The 20,448-nt window shown below is 34.5% G+C and overlaps 2 protein-coding genes across 3 annotated transcripts; both read left to right on the top strand.

Annotated features, from left to right (window-relative positions):
- The first annotated feature begins 883 nt into the window (after positions 1-883).
- Positions 884-14,240, top strand: LOC145725409 (sodium- and chloride-dependent transporter XTRP3). 2 transcript variants are annotated; one of them, XM_081974174.1, is made up of 11 exons: positions 890-1,557; positions 5,035-5,267; positions 5,326-5,553; positions 5,609-5,719; positions 5,770-6,014; positions 8,078-8,120; positions 8,452-8,656; positions 9,187-9,509; positions 9,576-9,776; positions 9,901-9,988; positions 10,876-14,240. In XM_081974174.1, exons 1-10 carry the CDS (start codon positions 1,284-1,286, stop codon positions 9,985-9,987), a joined length of 1,950 nt encoding a protein of 649 aa, XP_081830300.1. In that variant the 5' UTR covers positions 890-1,283; the 3' UTR covers position 9,988; positions 10,876-14,240. The 2 variants fall into 2 exon arrangements, with proteins under 2 accessions (XP_081830299.1, XP_081830300.1); XM_081974173.1 differs by lacking the exon at positions 9,901-9,988 and having other exon boundaries at positions 884-1,557.
- Positions 14,241-15,172: 932 nt separating this feature from the next.
- On the top strand, positions 15,173-20,353 carry Fa2h (Fatty acid 2-hydroxylase). The gene is made up of 9 exons (XM_081974179.1): positions 15,173-15,324; positions 15,378-15,491; positions 15,757-15,930; positions 18,049-18,295; positions 18,635-18,860; positions 18,929-19,092; positions 19,160-19,292; positions 19,373-19,492; positions 19,699-20,353. Exons 4-9 carry the CDS (start codon positions 18,053-18,055, stop codon positions 19,782-19,784), a joined length of 972 nt encoding a protein of 323 aa, XP_081830305.1. The 5' UTR covers positions 15,173-15,324; positions 15,378-15,491; positions 15,757-15,930; positions 18,049-18,052; the 3' UTR covers positions 19,785-20,353.
- Positions 20,354-20,448: the final 95 nt, after the last annotated feature.

The following is a 20,448-nucleotide window of genomic DNA, read 5'->3' as shown; positions in this document are numbered from 1 at the left end:
CAAAATAAAAAAGTTGTATTTTTTTACGGTTCCAGGCCGCCATTTTGAATTGTCTGTCAAAATATTGACTTGCACCTCATTTTAAAGGAAATTTCACGTAGTTTCAAGAAATGACAGACAAAATGGCGTTCCAGGCAGCCATTTTGAATTTTCTGTCAAAATATTGACTTGCACCTCATTTTAAAGGAAATTTCACGTAGTTTCAAGAAATGACAGACAAAATGGCCTTCCAGGCCGCCATTTTGAATTTTCTGTCAAGATATTGACTTGCACTACGTTGTAAAGGAAATTTCACGTAGTTTCAAGAAATGACAGACAAAATGGCGTTCCAGGCAGCCATTTTGAATTTTCTGTCAAAATATTGACTTGCACTACGTTGTAAAGGAAATTTCACGTAGTTTCAAGAAATGACAGACAAAATGGCGTCCCAGGCCGCCATTTTGAATTTTCTGCCAAAATATTGACTTGAACCTCATTTTAAAGGAAATTTCACGTAGTTTCAAGAAATGACAGACAAAATGGCGTCGCAGGCCGCCATTTTGAATTTTCTGTCAGAATATGGACTTGCACCTTATTTTAAAGGAAATATTGCGTAGTTTCAAGAAATGACAGACAAAATGGCGTTCCAGGCCGCCATTTCGCTATGCTAAACTTTATTTATCAGTTAATTAAACATGATGGAGAGATAAGCCCATCACAAAGAACTATGAAAACAAGTGAAAATAACAAAAACAAAAATAAATGCATGTATATTTGTTTCTCGCCAAAAATCTAAAAAATGTATACTAACTGACCAATCTCTATTCGAAAAAGGCTCCATTATTTGAATTTAGGTATGGTTTTTGAGATATTAAAAAGCCGTTTTTGTTCTCTTTGTAAGTGATCCAATTGTCAAACAACCCCTATAGAAAATTTAGGTCGCCGACAGGCAAAACCATTCCAAGAACACAAGCAAAAGGATATTCGGCTCCAGCAGGATAGCACAACAAAATTACACTCAGTCTATCGGCAACTTCCAGACCGCAAGGTTCTCTGTGCTGTGTGTCGTAACCGGTAAAGCGTCATCAAAATCGATAAGGCCGAAAGTCGCTAGCAAACACATGCTGTCGCTTCTGTATTGATTATTATCACCGAAATCTCCCTTTTAAAACATCGGAAACATTTTTTTTTTCATTAATTGCTTGTATGTGGAACATGGGATAACATCCTGAGTCGTTCGCTTCTGCACGCTGCATAGTGACTTTAATTGGTGATATTTTGCGTAATAAAACTATAAAAATTTGATGGCCGGAAAAACGCCGGAATTGACCCGAAATGGTCACGAACTAGCCCCCTTAAACAATCGGCAGGGGAGCAGTGATAACCGAAAACCAGGAGTGACCATAGTGCTCCAGGGACCTAGGGGTTCGGTCATTTCTAGAGGATCGCCGTGTCTGGATCAGGAGGATAATGTGGCCTGGTCTGGAAAAATTCAATTTTTCCTTACCATCATTGGGTATTCGGTTGGTTTGGGAAATATCTGGAGGTTTCCCTATTTATGCCAACAGAATGGTGGTGGTAAGTTGACCTGTATATTATCCGACATAAAAAATCAATACTGGCATAATCAGTTTATAGTCGTTCATCCATTTAATTATTGCTTTTCTCCGAACGATAGACGCAAAGCATCACAACTAGTACACAGTACAAATCGTGAAATGTGATAAAATGTGTTTTTAAATTTAAATCATTACGTACGTCATTGTTTATGACGTACTTGCCTTTATATCGACAGACAGAGAAAATGCAGAAAATAGCCAGCAATTTATCTATCATTTTCGTAAAAAACAAATTTCTGTTATTTCAAAAACAAAGATGGCGTGAGGTGTTCAATTGTTTTTGCAATAACCTGCTTCAACTTCTTAGCGGTTTGCCCAATTTTAACAAATTCGGTATTGTTGAAAAGAGCATTTCTTGGGCAATAAGAATCAACCAAAATATAGTTAATTCAGTTGAATCTTTCTGCGCCAGAGGGCTACTTTTGACACCATGACTCAAATACCAAAAAAAAACAAATGGAATGATATGACTTTTTTTTATCAAAAAGTAGCGAAATAACATCCAAATAGGCCAGTGAAAACCGTTTTTGGTGAATGCCATAAAGAAAGTTAAAAAAAAAAAAAAACCGTTTTTCAAATTCTCGTTCCTAACCTGAAATATTGAGAAAATGAGATTGTGAAATATGGTCGAGGAACAGTCTTATTGGGTCAGACTGTGGGACGGTAGCGTTTAGAATGTGTATTATTGTTGGCAGAAGTTAAAATGTAAATAAACCGGTCTATCTTGTAAGTCTATGGGGTCACCCGGTACCATATACTCGTGTGGTATATGGCAAATTAATGGACTCGTGTGATCATGCATCATCAATGCTTCCCACTCGTGACTATGAAAATGCTCATACCACACTAGTAATGTAAATAACTATTATGGTGTTAAGTATCGTTTGTTTTCATAGAAAAGCCTGTGGAAATTCTGATCTTTTTGTTAAATTCCGTTCTAGATCATTATTTTCGCTTTCAGTTGATCTGAATTAAACTTTCCTATTTCAATGGTAGTAAAAAAATAGCACAGTTTGACTGGTCTGTTTATAGTTACGGTAAACCAAACAAAAGTGTTTGAATATTCAGCCCGCGCTGGGTAATTAATTACTGCCCACGTTATATTATTTCATTACGACACAGATCTTGCTACTGCGTTCTCTGATTATAATTATTATTGATGTCTATTAGCGGAGTAAGTTGTAAAATAAAGTGAAATTTAACTTTTGATAAAAAACACCTCAAATGGAAGTGTGTTTGTTCCTTTTTCTAAAGTTGATCAAAATTAATTCAAATTATTACTTTACGGCCCGTTGTCCTGAGAGACAAATTGATCCAAAGCCCTAGATCGGAAAACTGCTGTTTCTGCCGTGGATACTTAAACGTAAACACTCATTACAAGGTTATCTATGCGTAATAGAATTTACTTAATTAAATAATAGCAAATTCGCTTCTTTCACTATTTTGACGGTACAGGTCATCGTATTAAAAATACTTGCATGATATAATAATTTATTATATGCACAGCGTAAAGTAATAACGACCTATTTTTGAAAACTTAACGAGATTGAAAGATTATGTCAATACGTGACCCAAAATATCTCTCGTAATATTATGCTCATCCAATCAGTGTTGCCAAGTCAAAATATTAATTGACGGTAGAATCGGTCAAAAAACGGTAGATCAAAAAAATAATGCTAGTTTGCTCCATAAACCATACTTAATAAATAAATAAATTAACAAAAATACAGATTTTCATTGTTTCAACACGTCTTGTTTCAAAATTGTAAATTTTGACATTAGAGACAGATATCACGTGGTTTCAAAGGATAATTCAGCCAAGTGTGACTCAGTTGGAGTAAGAAAATGTTTTAAGCACATTTTTAGAATTTTGAAATCTAAAAAAACAAAATTTAGTACAGTCAGGGAGAAAAGTGGTATCAAAGTTTGAGCTGCCGAAAACACAGTCAGGTACAAAATCGCGTGTAAAACCCTCTTGGATTAAGAAACTGACTGTTTTAGGCACATTTTTGAGAAATTCTCATTACATTTCCTATTCAATAACCTAAAAAAAAACACTACAAAATTTGGTATAGTCAGGAAGAAAAGTAGTGTCAAAGTTTGAACTGCCCAAAACACAATTTGTAGAGATAGTCAGGTACAAAATCGCGTGTAAAACCCACTTGGAGAGAGAAAAATACTGATTGAAGCACATTTTTGGAATCATCAGTAAATTTCCTATTCAATAACATAAAAAAAACAAAAAAAATTTAGTACAGTCATGGAGAAAAGTGGTATCAAAGTTTGAACTGCCAGGAACACAGTTTGAAAAAACACTCAGGAATAAAATTGCTGGTAAAATCCTCTTGGAGTAAGAAACTGACTGTTTTAGGCAAATTCTCATTAAATTTCCTATTCAATAACCTAAAAGAACACTACAATATTTGGTACAGTCAGGGCAAAAAGTGCACGATTGAAAAGATAGTCAGGGACAAAATCGCCGGTAAAACCCACTTAGAAGTAAGCTGTAGTAAGAAAATTATTATTTTAAGCACATTTTTAGAATCCTCATTAATTTTCCTATTCTGTTTGCTTGAAAAAAACAGTACAAAATTTAGTACAGTAAGGTAGAAAAGCGGTGTCCAACTTGAAATAACACTGCAAAATAAAACATGTGAATTTGGCAATTCACAGTATATAAAATGTTTCACCAAACCCACAAAATGGGAAGGGTGTTAAAAACTGTAGATTATATGATATAAAAAAAAACAGGAGAACGGTAGAAGAACCACAAAAAGGGTAGATATACCGTTTTAACGGTAGACCTGGCAACATTGCATCCAATTTAAGTACAGATCTTTCTTGAAATTTACAGATTGTCATTACGTTCATTTGTCTAATTTTGACAAGTAAAGTGTGGCAGATTTCTTAATTATGAAAGATGACAAAATACACTTGTTTCCATGGAACGAGCAGAGCGAATGTGACGTCAGCATGACGTAATTTGTCAGAACCATAATTCGACCAACTGTCAAATTGCGTCTTTGTGACGTGACAGTAGCGCTGCTCTTAGTGGTCTATCACTAGTGCATTTTCCGAACTAAAACTTGCTTTTCATCATGGTTTCCCTATGTACGCACATACAGTGTGCTCCACCCACAAAGCGCCGTGATCTATTATAGAAAAACTGTAATAACTATATTTCTTGAAAATCTTGTAGTCTATGTAGGGCTGTTCCCAGATTTGGGAAAGCCGTTTGTACATTTTAAATCACAGAGTTGAGTATACAGGACTACAAATATACAGGATGTTTCATTTAAAATCTATCCGGAATTTTAGAAGAAAGACCACGAAATTTTTAGAATTATGGTCATTACGGTTTTTCCATAATGGATCGCGGTAGTAGTACCACCCTGTATTTACTTAATAATTTATCAAAATATAATTTCTTTTTTAGGTGCTTTTCTCATTCCCGTGGCAGTCATGTTAGTTCTAGAAGGTATTCCCCTATTCCTCATCGAATTGGGAATAGGACAAAAAATGCGGTTAGGATCGCTGGGTGTATGGAACACCATTCACCCTTGGCTGGGTGGAATAGGTATCTCCAGCTGTCTGGTCACCTTTTTCGTGGCCCTGTACTATAATGTGATCATTACGTGGTGCTTTTACTATTTGTTTAACAGTTTTCGTGTAAGCATTTGTTTTAGTCTGTTTAGCTTTGGTAGTTCTCAGTGAAATCGTATTGCAGTTGCAACTTCCTTACGAACACTGTCCCATAGACCCGTTAACTAATGTCACAGTGAAAGAGTGCGAAAAATCGTCGGCTACAGCCTATTTTTGGTATAGGGTCACTTTGGATGCCAGTCCTTCGATCGAAACTGGCGGTGCCCCAAAATGGTGGATAGTGCTCTGTTTGTTGATAGCGTGGATCGTTGTCTTTTTTATTGTCATGAAGGGGATTCAAAGTTCTGGAAAAGTACCCGATTAACACGATTGCTAGTCACTGAAATTCTATAAAAGTTGTTTTCCAGGTTGTTTACTTTACTTCCATGTTTCCGTACATAGTGCTGACAATATTTTTCATCGAGGGATTGACTTTGGAAGGGGCCGGAGCTGGACTTGCTCACATGTTAAAACCTAAGGTTAGTTCGAGGTGACGTATTCAATAAATCAGCTAATTTGCGTGTTGTAGGTTCATATGCTTATGGAACCCAAAGTGTGGCTAGACGCGGCTACACAAGTTTTCTACTCGTTTGGTTTGGCTTTCGGATCTCTAATCGCCTTTGGTTCCTACAACAATCCCAAAAACAACTGTGTTCGTGATGTTATCTTAGTGTCCATTTGCAATGCGGCGACTGCCATATATGCCAGCGTTGTGATCTTTGCTATTTTAGGATTTAAAGCTAACAATAAAGTCAAGGAGTGTTTGGCCTTAACGTAAGTACAATAGTTACTTTATACTGATCTAACATTTAATATTTAAAAATAACACTGACATGAACAGAGAACAAGACAAAGATAGAGATAAACTGTGTAAGCAACAGGTGTCAATGTGCCAAAACGGATGTGACGTCATTTTTGAAAGTTAGTTAGTAACCAGTTGCTGGATGACGTCACATCCGTTTTGGCATACTGACACATGTCACTTACCGAAGTGATGCTTCATCTTAAGAACATTGTTTTGCAATAGTTTTCTTTTCTTATCACGAAATTCCTATTCATGATTTGAACATAGACATTATTACTACAAAATCGTACGTAAGGTTGAGTTTGTGTGGTACCAACAGACGTAGAATGGCTCAAAAGCAACAATTATGCCGACTAGAACAACACCGGAATCGTAAAAGTTCGACGGTGTAACCGCCATTTGCACCGTGATACTTTAAGCCAAGCTTAAGTTGAGTGTGGTTCAGACTGTGTAGAATACAGTGACAGACTGTGTTAAAAAAGTCACAGTCTGGACCATGCTTAGCTTAAGCTTGGCTTAAAGTACGACGGTGCAAATGGGGGTTAATGTCACATCTATTATAGGCCGCATTCGTTTTCAAACTTCATGGAGCGAGCAGAGCGTTTAAGACGGCACGATGTCGAAATTTGGCAAAACCATAATTTGACCAACTGTCAAATTACGTCATGTGACGTCAAAAACGCTCCGCTCGCTCCGTGGAGCGTGAAAACGAATGAAGCCATAGTGTCACCTGACTATAAGTCATGCTGTGAAGTGTCAAAACTGCCAAATTTAACTCCTCAGAGTTACGAATCTCAACAAAGACCCGCGACTATTTGGAATTTTACAGTTTTGCGGCACCGTTTAATGAGTTTTGACAGCTATCAGGTGACTATAAGCCTGTCCTAGAACGTCATAGCTAGTTCAGCTCGTCAAACTGGTCCACATATTTCAAACTACCACGAATTAAAAGCTGTTTGAGCTTGACGTTGTCAAAAAAAGAGTTTTGGCTTCAGGTTTCAGTCCTCAAGCATTTCCACGAGAAAAAAGTGCTTTTGAGTCTGAAAAACTGACATTTTGTTGGTTTGTGAAAGTTTGGCGTGAGTGTAAAACCTCAAGATCACTCGTCCACACTCAAGGACGGTAAACAGTAAAGGATTGCTTAATCCTTGCATAAGCAACACTACAAAATTTGATACAGTCAGGGAAAAAATGGGTCTCAAAATTTGAACTGCTAGTAACACCATTTGAGTAAACAGTAACGGACAAAATCGCTTGTAAAACCCACTTGGAGTGAGAAAATGACTATTTTAAGTACATTTTTGGAATCCTCATTAAATTTCTTATTCAATAACATAAAAAAATACTACAAAATTTGTTACAGTCAGGGAGAAAAGCGGTGTCAAAGTGTGGACTACCAAAAACACAGTTTGAAAGGATAGTCAGGGACAAAATCGTCTGTAAAACCCACTTGGAGTGAGAAAATGACTGTTTTAAGTACATTTTTGGAATCCTCATTAAATTTCCTATTCAATAACATAAAAAAAAATACTACAAAATTTTGACAGTCAGGTAGAAAAGCGGTGTCAAAATTTGACCTGCCAGAAACACATCGGTCAAATTTTCCTGGCAATGTAAAATATTTACCCATCCTCGAGACTTTACTGTGACGTCAGGATCCATTCGCCGCCGGGAAACAAAATCGGCCAATCGAGCAATCAGCAATCCTTTACTGTTTACCGTCTTTGGTCCACACTTCCATTGCCTGAATTATTGCAAAGCCATAATTTTTAGTTTATTTTTCGAATCTACATGAAATTTTAGTCAATTAACTGATTTAGGTATAGTTTTGGTGATTGAAAAACATCTTTTCAATGTCTGAAAGAAAGTCGAAGCACAGAGGGACTAAGCCGGGGAAATTTAATATCGATTTGGGCACATTGCCAAAGTTTTTTCCGATGAATGGTACAAACTCCCGCTAATTATTTTTTTCCTCTTTGTATATATTTAAGAGCTTTTAACATTCTCTTAATGGTTTTCCTTTTATTTTCAGACATAACACCAGTGCATGTTCACTTGAAAAGGAATTGGATCAGGTAAACACAAAAACTACTTTCGTTGACCTAAAATCGTCAGTTAAACGATGAAAATCGTATTGATAATATTATTCCAGTGCTTTATTTCTAACTTTCCGGATATTTACGGAATGACCTTAACCTTACTGACGCTCTAATGGAAATGTTACGAAACCCACACCAGGTTTTGCGGGGTAACTCGTTAATCACTATAAGCGATTTAGGTCGTTAAAGTGTAATGATTACCGTCTGAAAAATGGCCAAAAAATTTACTTTGTTACTCTGTGAATGAGCTACTTATAAATCACAGTGTCGACGGTTTATTGATTAATTTGTTATGATATATTTATAGGCTGCGGAGGGTACCGGATTGGCTTTTATTGTGTTCACAGAGGCCATAGTGAAGTTGCCATTTTTTCCACCATTTTGGGCTATACTGTTCTTTGTAATGCTGTTGTCGTTGGGTATTGGTTCGCAGATTGGAATGCTCGAAGGCATGCTCTGCACTATATTCGACATTGAAATATTAAAAAGGATCAGCAAGCAATACATTACAGGTAATAAAGCGTTTTCCTGTATACTCTTTTATTTACTTTTTAAGACGATGAAGGTTGCGAGTTTTATAACATATTTATTCACTTATTCAAAGCACTGTAACTTCCAGATTTAAAAAGGGAGATTTAATGAACATTTTTCTCAAACTACTAGATACTTTCAGCTATGTTGTTTAAAAAAGATGAAGGTCCTAACTGAAAAACCAAATTTTTGGTGAATATATTTCAGTTATCCAGGAATATAAAGAGCGATGAAGGCTACGAGTTTTGAAACGTTGGATTTTGTGCAGGCACTTGTTTAACATCCTGTAACTTCCAAATTTGTACAGCAAACCTTAAGACAATTTTACATCATATTCTAGATACTTTCAGCTCTATTGTGTAAGGAAAATAGGTTGTAAATGAAAAACTGAATTTTTGGTGCATTTTAGTCCTCCAAGTGACGAGTTTTGTAAATTAATTTTGGGGCATTGACTTGCTTAACACTTTGTAATTTCTAAATTTCAAAAGGTATGAAAATACTATTTTTGTAGGTACTGTCTGCCTAGTGTGCTTCTTGATAGGCCTCATATTCACAACGGGAGCTGGAGAGTATTGGCTGACCGTGTTCGATTCGTTCGCCGGAACTATCGGTTTAATAGTTCTAGCTCTTATGGAAATGATAGCAGTAATGTACGTTTACGGACACGAAAAATTCACTAACGACATATACGAAATGACCGGCGTCAAACCCGGACTGTACTGGCAAATTACTTGGCGATTTTTGGCACCCGGTATCATGATCGTTATCTTGGTGTGGTCGGTTGTTTCGATGCTAATCAAACATCCTGAATATTCGACTTGGGACGCTGAACAGGTGATTTTGTGCTTCAATTGTTACGTATTCAGAGTTCGGTTTTGTCATCGTATTACGGTTTTGCAGGGGATGACTGTTAAGACATCTTATCCAGGCTGGGTGTTGGGGGTGGCCGCTGCCATGGTTCTCGCCGGTATTTTACCAATTCCTATAGTGTTCCTGCTTCGACGGTATCAAGTCCTGAAAATGGACATCAACATTCATGAAGGGTCTATAAGGAGGATCGACACCACCGTATCCACTAAAGAAATGATTACTGACGTTGATGTAAGTGCTTTTTGTGTGGATAACATGTACAAAACTGCACTTTTACGTATTAACACTGCAAATCGGCACATTCCATTTTGTAAGCTAGTGCAGTCCCGTTTTAACACCCGTTATTCTAAATCAGGAGCAATTAACCAGTCCCGAAGGTCCTTGCATCACGGCTTCCAACACGCTCAAAAACAAATTCACTATCGGCGACTTTGAAGTCTAATGTAAGTACATGTCCGCTTTACAATTTAACCAACTGTGTACCGTGTCTTAAAATATTTATTTATTTTTAGACGTTTTTTAGGAACCGCTTTTTGCTTCTAATTGGTTTTTCAGAGTAACCAGTAGTTCGGAACGCGTATTCATAAAGCTGAGTTCTCATAACCGCCAAAATGGGGGGGCAGAGCAAAATTAAAAATTACCAAAATTGCACTTTTTGCAAAACCGGCATTTTTTCAATTTTTATTTTAACTCTTATAGATTTCACTAAACCGCCACTGGAAAGAGGCTAAAAAGTACTACAAAATGAGCCAAAACTGGCCTCTCTAGCTCTTTATGTCACCAAGATATTGAATTTCAAAAAGTAGTAAAAAAAGACCTCTAATACCCCCGCAACCTTTCAATTTTTTTGAAAAATTGAAAATTTCAAAGTGCTTTTTTTGTACTTATTTCACCTAATTTAAGGTCCTTTTGGTATTAATATGCTCTTTGCTGTGCATTGGAACCCTCCTGGAGCAAAATTAAAAATTGCCAAAATTGCACTTTTTGCAAAAATGCAATTTTTTCAATATTTGAATGATTGTAACTTTTTTATAGCGAGCCGAAGTTTTTTGACGTCACAATGATGATCAATTGTCAAATTACGGTTTTGTCAAATTACGTCATAGTGACGCCAGAAACGCTTTGCTCGCTCCATGCAGCTTAAATAGCAGGTTATTTGCCGGCATAACTTACCCATTTCCTGTGTATTTTTGTGTGAGTGTCCCATGAAAAACCTTTGATTTATTCGTTACCATGCGTTATAAAGTTTTGCAAATTTTGCTTTCTTATTTAATAATTTTATTAAGCTTAAACACCAAAACAGAGAGAGAGAGTTTAATTAAATTTTCAGCTCGACGAAGAGGACGACGCTATCAGACCGCTTGCGATATATGGAGAGTCGTCGTCCTCTGACGAAGAGGGGCCCCAACTCAATATATTCTTTGGTCGGCATTCTCGACTCGATATTGTTTGAACTAAAGAGATGTCTTTATTATTAATCATATTTTTGATCTTTAATGTTCAAATGAGTCTTATGAAATGAAAATCTCAAATATAAACTCGATTACTTCTTTTATAATTTAATATAATTATTACACTATAATATGGGTAGAGGTTTAAGTGATATTATTCATAGAGTCAGCTGTTACGTTTTTAGTCTATTTTTATATTATTATTGTCCGAAAATGTGATATATGCGTAGTTTTTGTATACTTTAAACAAAAAGAGCGTGATGGTTTATCAGGTTTAAAAAACTTACTGAATTCCAAAAAAAAACAATTGTTACCGCCAAAGCCAAGTACCTTAAATTTAATAAATCTTATTTATTATATGATATAAGTAAATAAAAAATATTTACATACACAAATGTTAGGTACTCGGGCCTTGTCAGATTGTGATTTATATAGGTACTATTATAGTGTTAGTTCACGTTATATTATATTAGTAATACATACATTTGATTGCAAGAATCATAAAATTTGGTTACCCTAAACAAAAGTTGAGTTAAAAACTTTCGTGGCGAGTGTACTTTTGAGTAACAGTCAATTGGTTCAGTACTTAAACATACAAATAGCAATAATAACGCATAGTGACTCTAATACAACATTTTTTGTTAAATAAGACATCTCTTATTAACTCAAATTTGAGACCCTCATCAAAATGGACGACATGTGTTAAGAGTTTCAGTATTAGTACTATAATCTTTCTTATATGGTAGATCTTAGATGTGTGTGTAAATAGATTGTAAATAGTTTGCATTTTAAGCTACATATTAAGCGATTAGAAGGCAGATGTGAAAAATGTTTTCCAAAAATTCAGGTTAGATGTTAATCTCGTACGATTTAATACGTGACTTTATGACGTTAAAATGTAACACACAAAAAACTGAGATAATGACGTAACCGCCATTTGACTGAACTACTGAACTAATGCAATTCAAGAAAAGAAATAAATCACTTAATATAGCTTATTTCTCATTTACTAACGGGTGTTCAATAATTGTTATGGTCAGGTCGCCTATGGATGGCAATTGTCACAAAAAGCGTATGTCTTAGATAACGTTGCAAACAATTATTATATGACAGCTGTCACCGCCCTCTATACTAGAAAGCCTAAAATGTCACTTTTAATATGGCATTAGCGGTTCTCGTTTTATACACAAACCTATGCAGATGCAGTAAGAAATATGTTTTTTTTTTATTTCCTGTAGTTGATTGCAAGTTGTGAGTGAAAAATCAAAAAAAGGTTCATTCCTGATCCAGTAGTCCTATCATAGATAGAGCTTTTTATACACAATCAAGTCCAGCCTAAACAAATTGGTTAGAACGTTTGTCCTGGAAAGTACAACACACAGCAAACTAGTTTAATTAAACACTGTTCAGTGTAAGAAAATCTGGAAATCCTTGAAACTAGGTAAGCAAAACTGGTAAATGCTTCTTATGTTATTACCACGAACATTCATTCAAAATTATTTTTGTTGCTCTCACATAAAATGTAACTCACATACCTGTGCATGTAACAAGTACCTAATAAGTTTACTGTACTAGAAAGCACTGGTACTTACCATTGAGTATAGTGTTGGAGTAAAATCATCCCACTTCAAAGTGTTCCACCATTGTTGATTTAGATCCGGTTTTTTGTAAAGTAAAAAACTGACACGGTTGGGCTTTTTCCTGAATTGCTGTTACAATGCGGCTTGGAAAACTTATGAACGGCAGCAAACAAAAACAACTTACGCAAATAACCTCAAGTTTTGATTTTAAACCGTAAAAATTCGTCTAATCCTCAATAAACTCAATTTCCACAATACGAACTGTCACCACTATTCCCGCCATATTGGAATTTTTGACAAGCACCTTCCCACCTTCTAGGCTTTCTAGTATAGTAGGCGGTGAAGCTGTCAATCCGCCGCCGGTGTGATTTCAAACCATATACGAATCTATCAACGGCCCTACGTTCATGCTAGAACGAGAGAACCACAGCCAACTACGACCATAACAATTATTGAACGCCCGTTATAACTGTCGATGAAACATCTGCTGACAGAAACTATTAACGATTTAGTCACCAGAATTAAACCGTACTGTTAAAATGAAAACACCCAGACAATACCGGTAAAAATAGCGAATAAATGTGGCTAACGTTTTAGTTAAAGAAATAGAGAAATCTACAAATTAGTAATGAGGAAAGTTTAGTGAAAGAGTGTTAATTTTTAGTAGTTTAGTCGTAATAAGGAATATTTTTGTTTGTTTATTGAAATCATATTGTTATTGCGCAATATACGAAAGTAACTCGCATTTGTTAAACTTAGAATTGCTCAGACGAGAATTGTAAAAGTTTGGACTTTAATAACTTTTAATTAAAATTTGTTTAGGAAACTTTCACATTTAAAATAGTAGGCATTTTATAGTATTAATCTTTTTTTATTATTATCTTTTCCTGACTTGTACTTATATTTTTTTTCATTTTAGCGACTCATTGCACTTGATTACAGTTTATAGGTGCGGCTGTGCAAAGTTACAGTTTCCGAAAAAAGTTAGTCTGTTCCAAGGACGGTAAACAGTAAAGACGGTAATCACTACGAGCTTGAGACTTTACTGTGACGTCAGTATCCATTCGCCGCCGGTAAACAAAATCGGCCAATCGAGCAATTCTTTACTGTTTACCGTCCTTGAGTCTGTTCAGCAACTTCTTGCTGTTACGTCACAGTCATCCGCAAAAAAAACACAGCACAGTGGGTAGTCTGCGATTGGCCAAAATTCAGGGTGCTGTTTTTTCTTGACCAATCACACACTACGAACAGTGATGTAATTTATGCAAATGCTGCACATGTGCAGTCTCCATCCCATTTTAACTTATAATAATAATAATAATAATAATATGACGTAAAACAGTCAAAATTCACTAAACAGACTTTACTATGTTAAATGTTAATAATAATTAATATTTAGATGTAAATATTGGTTTTTGTAGATAATTTCTTTTAAAATTACCAACTAAATTATGTTTAATATTTAGGGCAATAGAAATAAGTTTTATTACTGGTTGTTATTAAACTCGGCTCTGGTAATTAATGTTAGACTATTAGGTAAACTAAGCGCTTACCTATGAATACAAAAACCAAATTGAGACTTGGCGTTATATCGTGAATTTTTAGGTTTAAAACAGTATTATATGTTATAAACAGAGAAAGTAATAATAAAACATGAACAATGATTTCGTGTGACTTTATTTACATTTTAAAATAATTATTTTTTTAACATTTTTTTAACACTTCTCTAAAGATGCCATTTAGAAATTTAACCTAAGGGTTATTTATTTTTACTACCAAATTTACTCCATGTACCAAATTTTGTAGTATTTTTTTATGTTATTGAATAGGAAATTTAATGGGGATTCCAAAAATGTACTTAAAACAGTTATTTTCTCACTCCAAGTGGGTATTACAAGCGATTTTGTCCGTGACTGTTTATTCAAACAGTGTTACTAGCAGTTCAAACTTTGAGACCCATTTTTCCCCTGACTGATTTTAAAATTTGTTGCACCAAACCAGTTTTTCCTAAATAACTCGAAAATTTTGAAAGAAAGCAGAAATTTTCGTAAAGAACTGCTAAACTCATCCCTGGAGTTTCACAGTCCGCTACTATACAGGGGGTGCATGAAAAGTATAGTGATTCGGATTTATGACTTTTCAAATTAATGACAGTCAGGACAGGAAAATGATATTTTTCAAGCAAATTTCATTTAGAACCATAAATTTACTGGTAAAATTGGTAAATTTTCCTGTCACATTGAATTTTACTTTACCTTACCGGTAAATAACCGAACATGGTAAATTTACGCCCAACTTTACAATACGCTAAATATAATCGACTGCAATCGATTAACAATCGCGCAAACGCGCGATCTCTGACTTGATTGTGACGTAAAAATCGTATACGATATGGGCAACATTGCGCTTATGAGATTAAGCAATCCTTTACTGTTTACCGTCCTTGGGTAATTTAATACTCTTTTATAACATTATGTATTATACTGAGTTAGATAACTTATAAACCTGATAACTGTTTGATAATTACACAATGATATCGTAGAGGAATCTTAATCCATTCCAGATTAAATTAAACCACAAAATTCCAAAAGGGAGATTTTCTGGGATCTGTACCAAAACTCATATTTTGAAGCCATGTGCAGTAGTTATATTTTTCGTGTGATCTATGTAGTGATCGTTATTGCATTTTGGATTAGTTTGATATTGACTGCTCGTAATTTGAGGTACGAAATGTCGAAATCAGTTTAAGTAAGTTTTTTTCATTATTTTTGTAGACACCAACGCTAATTTTTATTTTGCAGGCTTGAAAAATGATAGAAATACCATTTCTGTCATTGAAAAGTTTTATTTTTGAAAACCTTTACTTTTAAAAGGTGTTTTAGAAGAATACTGTTTGCCTGTAAACAAACAGAAAAGTAAGTTTTAATACCCATTATTGTAAGTGGTAATAAAATATACAGTTTCAACAGCAATGTTGTTAACTTATTATAGTAATGTATTAACCTGTAGATTTGGCAATCTCAACACAGTAGGTGATTGTGAAAAAAAGTTCAAAAAAGCAGCTTTTTACTGATATCGCTCACGCACATGGATAATAAAAAATATCCATAAAACGTATAATACATGTAACTATAATGTCTAATGAGATTCGCTTACAATCATTGTGTTTGTTTCAAGCAGGTTTCAAGCTACCAAGGTGATTTTATATAGTTTTAACAGGCCGGAAAAGCGTATAACACAGTTTTTGGTCGATATTGGCGCGAAATAGATGCACCACCACTGCTGACAAGTCTAGAAACTGAATTGTAGTTTTGGACACTCATATTGTAATGTAACTTAGAGGCATTATAGAAAGTGAGTATAAGCGCTTTTGTTCACTGATTAAGTGGCTGTATTTAATAAAATTACGACTTAAATTTAGTTTTTAACAAACAAATAAATACACACTTTAGAAATGATGGAAATGTTCTAAAAACACCAACTTGTGCAAAAACACCAAATGCAACTGAAAAATATTGTAAAACATTTGAAGGTCGGTTATTCAGCACTTTTACGCTATTTTAATATTCATAAAGTGATAACTGTTAATAATAATAATAGATGCTTTATGGTCAATGGGTTTTTAGTCGGAAATCAGTTGTTACCAATTATACAAGGTGAGGACTTAGACGTTTTGGTTTTATTGAAGAGGAGAGTCATCTTAAGATGACTGTCAAAACGTAAAGAAAGTATGCCTCAACTTGTAACTTTTCAATGAAAAAAAATATTTTTACAAAATTTGTTGTTAAAAAAACTACAAGAAATAGGAACAAACATGAATGAAACTGAATTAATTTTCGATCCGTAACTTTCAATATGACCGCTCACACAATGATTATGTGAAATAGTGTTTGTGGTTTTACTGTGCAATTTTTAGTTTTGGTTATTCAAACACTTTGGTTTAGTAAGGATAATTCTTACATTATGCAGTGGAGGCACATATTTTTAAAATTTGTAACCCTCATACTTGCTATTATGTACCCAAGGACGGTATACAGTAAAGGATTGCTTAATCCCATAAGCGCAATGTTGTCCGAATCTGGCCCGGGCCGGTGACGATTTTTACGTCACCATCAAGTCGGAGATCGCGCGTTTGCGTCAATATTTTGACAAAGAATTCAAAATGGCGGCCTGGAAAGCCATTTTGTCTCTACGTGAAATTTCCTTTACAATGAGGTGCAAGTCAATATTTTGGCAGAAAATTTAAAATGGCGGCCTGGGACGCCATTTTGTCTGTCATTTCTTGAAACTACGTGAAATTTCCTATACAATGAGGGGCAAGTCAATATTTTGACAGGAAATTCAAAATGGCGGCCTGGAAAGCCATTTTGTCTGTCATTTTAAAATTCTTCATTTTTCAAAAAAATTTAAAGAATGGGGGTCTTTTTTACTATTTGAAATTTAATATCTCGGTGACATGAAGAGCTAGAGAGGCCAGTTTTGGCTCATTTTGTAGTATTTTTTATCCTCTTTCTAATGGCGTTTTAGCGAACAATCTCTACATGATTATCTGCAACTTTTTCATTGACATCGTTCTTTAATATATCACCTGCTGATAAGATAAATACTAAATAATATCTCTTTTCCGTAGTACACCTCATAATTTTTATTAATCTTATGTCGCGCCTAGTTTTCAAAGTGACTATAGCCAGTGCGTTCATTGCTTTGAATTTGATAACCGACACACAATATTTTATTTATAATTATTGCATAAGTGGTACTGAATTGTCCTAGTGAAACAAATAATTCTGTTTGTTTTTATCTTTACAAAAAAGTGAGTACTTTTGTTATAGAATACGTCTAGCCTCGCGTCTAGCAGTACACACGTATACGATGTATCCTAAATTCTAAAGATTATATGATGTCATTACGGTTCTCTATATGAAATATCATTTTAAAAACAAATTTATTAAAACTAAAAGTCAAATTTAACGAGAAGGACGTCACAGCCGCAAAAAAATGTGGTTAAAGTATTTTTATTTCTTTTTCCATTGCGGTTATTGATTCTAAACTACATTATCCATAGTCCAACCAAAAACGCAACATATAAAACATTCAGTAACCTTCATATCATCCCTCGGGCTCTATCATCGCCTTACTTATAGTAGAATTAACTTGCATGTTGTCTTTGTAAAGTAACCCGAAATATAAAACTTGAATTTCCTATAACAATTTGAGTAGTAGATCGCGTGACAACCTCATCTATACGTCGAAATCGCATGTCCTTTACAACACCACCAAAGTCCGGAAAAGACCGTATATGGTCTTGTATACATGTTTTTCGATCCATTAATGAAATAGATTTTAAAATTAGTTATATTTTCCTGTATATTACTCTCAATTAGAATGGTATAGCTCTACATGAAACAGCTTACCAAAAATGAATATCGTTTCTAATTAAAAGTTACCTTAAATAGATTAAATTTCTTTCAGAATAATGCAAAATGAAAATTTCGAAGTGGTGTATAAAAAGGAATTGTATAATATAACAAAGTTTTTGCGTAACCATCCCGGTGGTATTAACTATTTGGAGCCCTACAAGCGGAAGGATGTCAGCAAACGAATGGAAAACACTAAACACTCTAAAGCAGCGCTATATTTATTTCAAGAGTATAAAAAAGACGGTAAACGAAAAACGAGCAATTCTAGTTATCAAGAGGAAGAAGAGGTGGACTTAGAGGTAAGAAACATAATTTATAGCAATGGTTTTTGAGATGAGTTTGGTCAATTATGATAATCAGTTGCTTTGTTTGGGGTACTGATTTTGTACTGTTTCGAATATGGTTTTGGACCATTTTGCTCGTTCAGTAAGTATCGAGCATAGTAGGCCCAAACCGTAACAAGATGTATAGTTCTGTAAATCAGTACACAGCAATCTTATCAGTGCGAGAATAGTTCAGAATCATAAACCCAAAGCTAACCACTTACATTTTTTTCGCACAGGATAATTTAAATTCTCTAAATTTTCAAGTTAGAGAATGTATATGGAATAACCTTTTGCTATAATCCTACTTTACAGAGATTAGTAGACTGGTCCAAGCCCATGTTAGAACAAGTAACGCGTCTAGGCGCCCAATACAAGGAATGGGTAATATCACCTGTGGATAGGCAATTAAGACTATTTGAAAATCCCATTTTGGAAAACTTAACAATCACACCATGGTATGTTGTCCCCATCATATGGATACCAATAATTATTTATTTGGTGAAGTTAGGTGCTGAAAATTACGTACAATTAACGAAAGGTCAGTATGGCATTTGTCAAATTTTTACGATTTATTATTAATCAATTATTGCTATAAATGTGTTATAGATACGTCTCCAGTTTTACCGATAGTATTATACATAGCTTTAGGAACGTTAATTTGGAGTCTTCTAGAATATTCATTACATCGATGGGTGTTCCACGTGGAGCCCTCAGGAAACTCGAAACTATTGATATACTTTCATTTCGCAGTTCACGGATTGCATCACAAAGTAGGGTACTACATTACTTTAAACGTTTCATTTTCCAGGAAATTAAGGTTTAGTTGCAATTATACAGGTACCGTTTGATACCCGAAGGTTGGTTTTTCCACCTTTTCCAGCTGCCGTTATTGCCTTTGTACTGTACAAATTATTATCACTGGTAGTGCCTGAATTCTGTAAAATTTTGCTAGTGGCTGGGGCCCTAACAGGTATATTTGCTTTTTTGATTACCTATATTTGTCATTACTCGTAAAATTCTTATCAGTTCAAACAATAAAGGAATTTTTAGGGTACCTGACTTACGACATGATTCATTACTACTTGCATTACGGTTGTCCAGACGAAAACAGCTATTTTTATCATTTGAAGCGATATCACAATCAACATCATTTTGCTCATCACGACAGTGGTAAGTAGTAATAGAAAATACTGTAATTTCAAATGTGCTTTTCACAAAACTGCCACTGAAAAGAGAATAAAAATACTACAAAATGAGCCAAAACACGTCTCTCTAGATCTTCTTTAAGTCAATCTTAATAAGTTAGTTTATAAGTGTTATTGTTATTTAAGTTTTTTTACTATTACAGGTAATAAAATACCAAAACTTTATTTCAGGCTTTGGAATTAGCAGCGTATTTTGGGATAAAATATTTGGAACTGCCATTCGCTTAAGACAACTAAAAGTAGGAATTAAGTGGTGAATTATGATGCGCAAAGGATAAATTAAAAATATTATAAAATTACAGCTTGATTTGTATATTAACAGAACTATACTACTAAAGAACACTATACATCCCTACCCTATTGTGAATATTTCAAGTAGATAATAGTTATTTAGATTACTAGTGTAGTATGAGCATTTTTATAGTCCCGAGTGTGAAGTATTGGTGATCACACAAGTCCAGTAATTTGCCATACGTAATGTACAATACTTTACCTACGATCTACACCGAAATTAGTTATTTTAACACACACATTTTAACTCCAACTTGGCGTTACGTAATGATAGATTTTACAGCCACTAGTGCTATAATGATTGTTCTATTGTATTCTCACGGTGCTTTATCGCACTAGTGTAGGAAAATAGCTTATTACGTAATTCAAAATGAGCTATGTAATGAGTCATTAACTGTCTGTCATTAGGGGTAGATAAAGTAAGTTTTTGTTAGATTGTAAATTTATACGTACTTACTAATTCAATTAGGAAAGTTTCATACAGGAATACATTTTGTAATTTTGTTTTGACATTATATTTATTTTTAAAAGTAAATACCTAGTTTACTCCTGTATTTGACAAGTTACGACAAAATGTCATAGAAAACAAAGGATAGAGCAGATTTTAAGCTTTCCAAAAATATCCCCACA

This window comes from Ips typographus, linkage group LG2 (genome assembly GCF_016097725.1).
Source record: "Ips typographus isolate SLU linkage group LG2, UJ_Ityp_2.0, whole genome shotgun sequence".
In the NCBI taxonomy this organism is placed as follows: Eukaryota; Metazoa; Arthropoda; class Insecta; order Coleoptera; family Curculionidae; genus Ips; species Ips typographus.
This window is presented reverse-complemented; position numbering and strand designations above follow the sequence as displayed.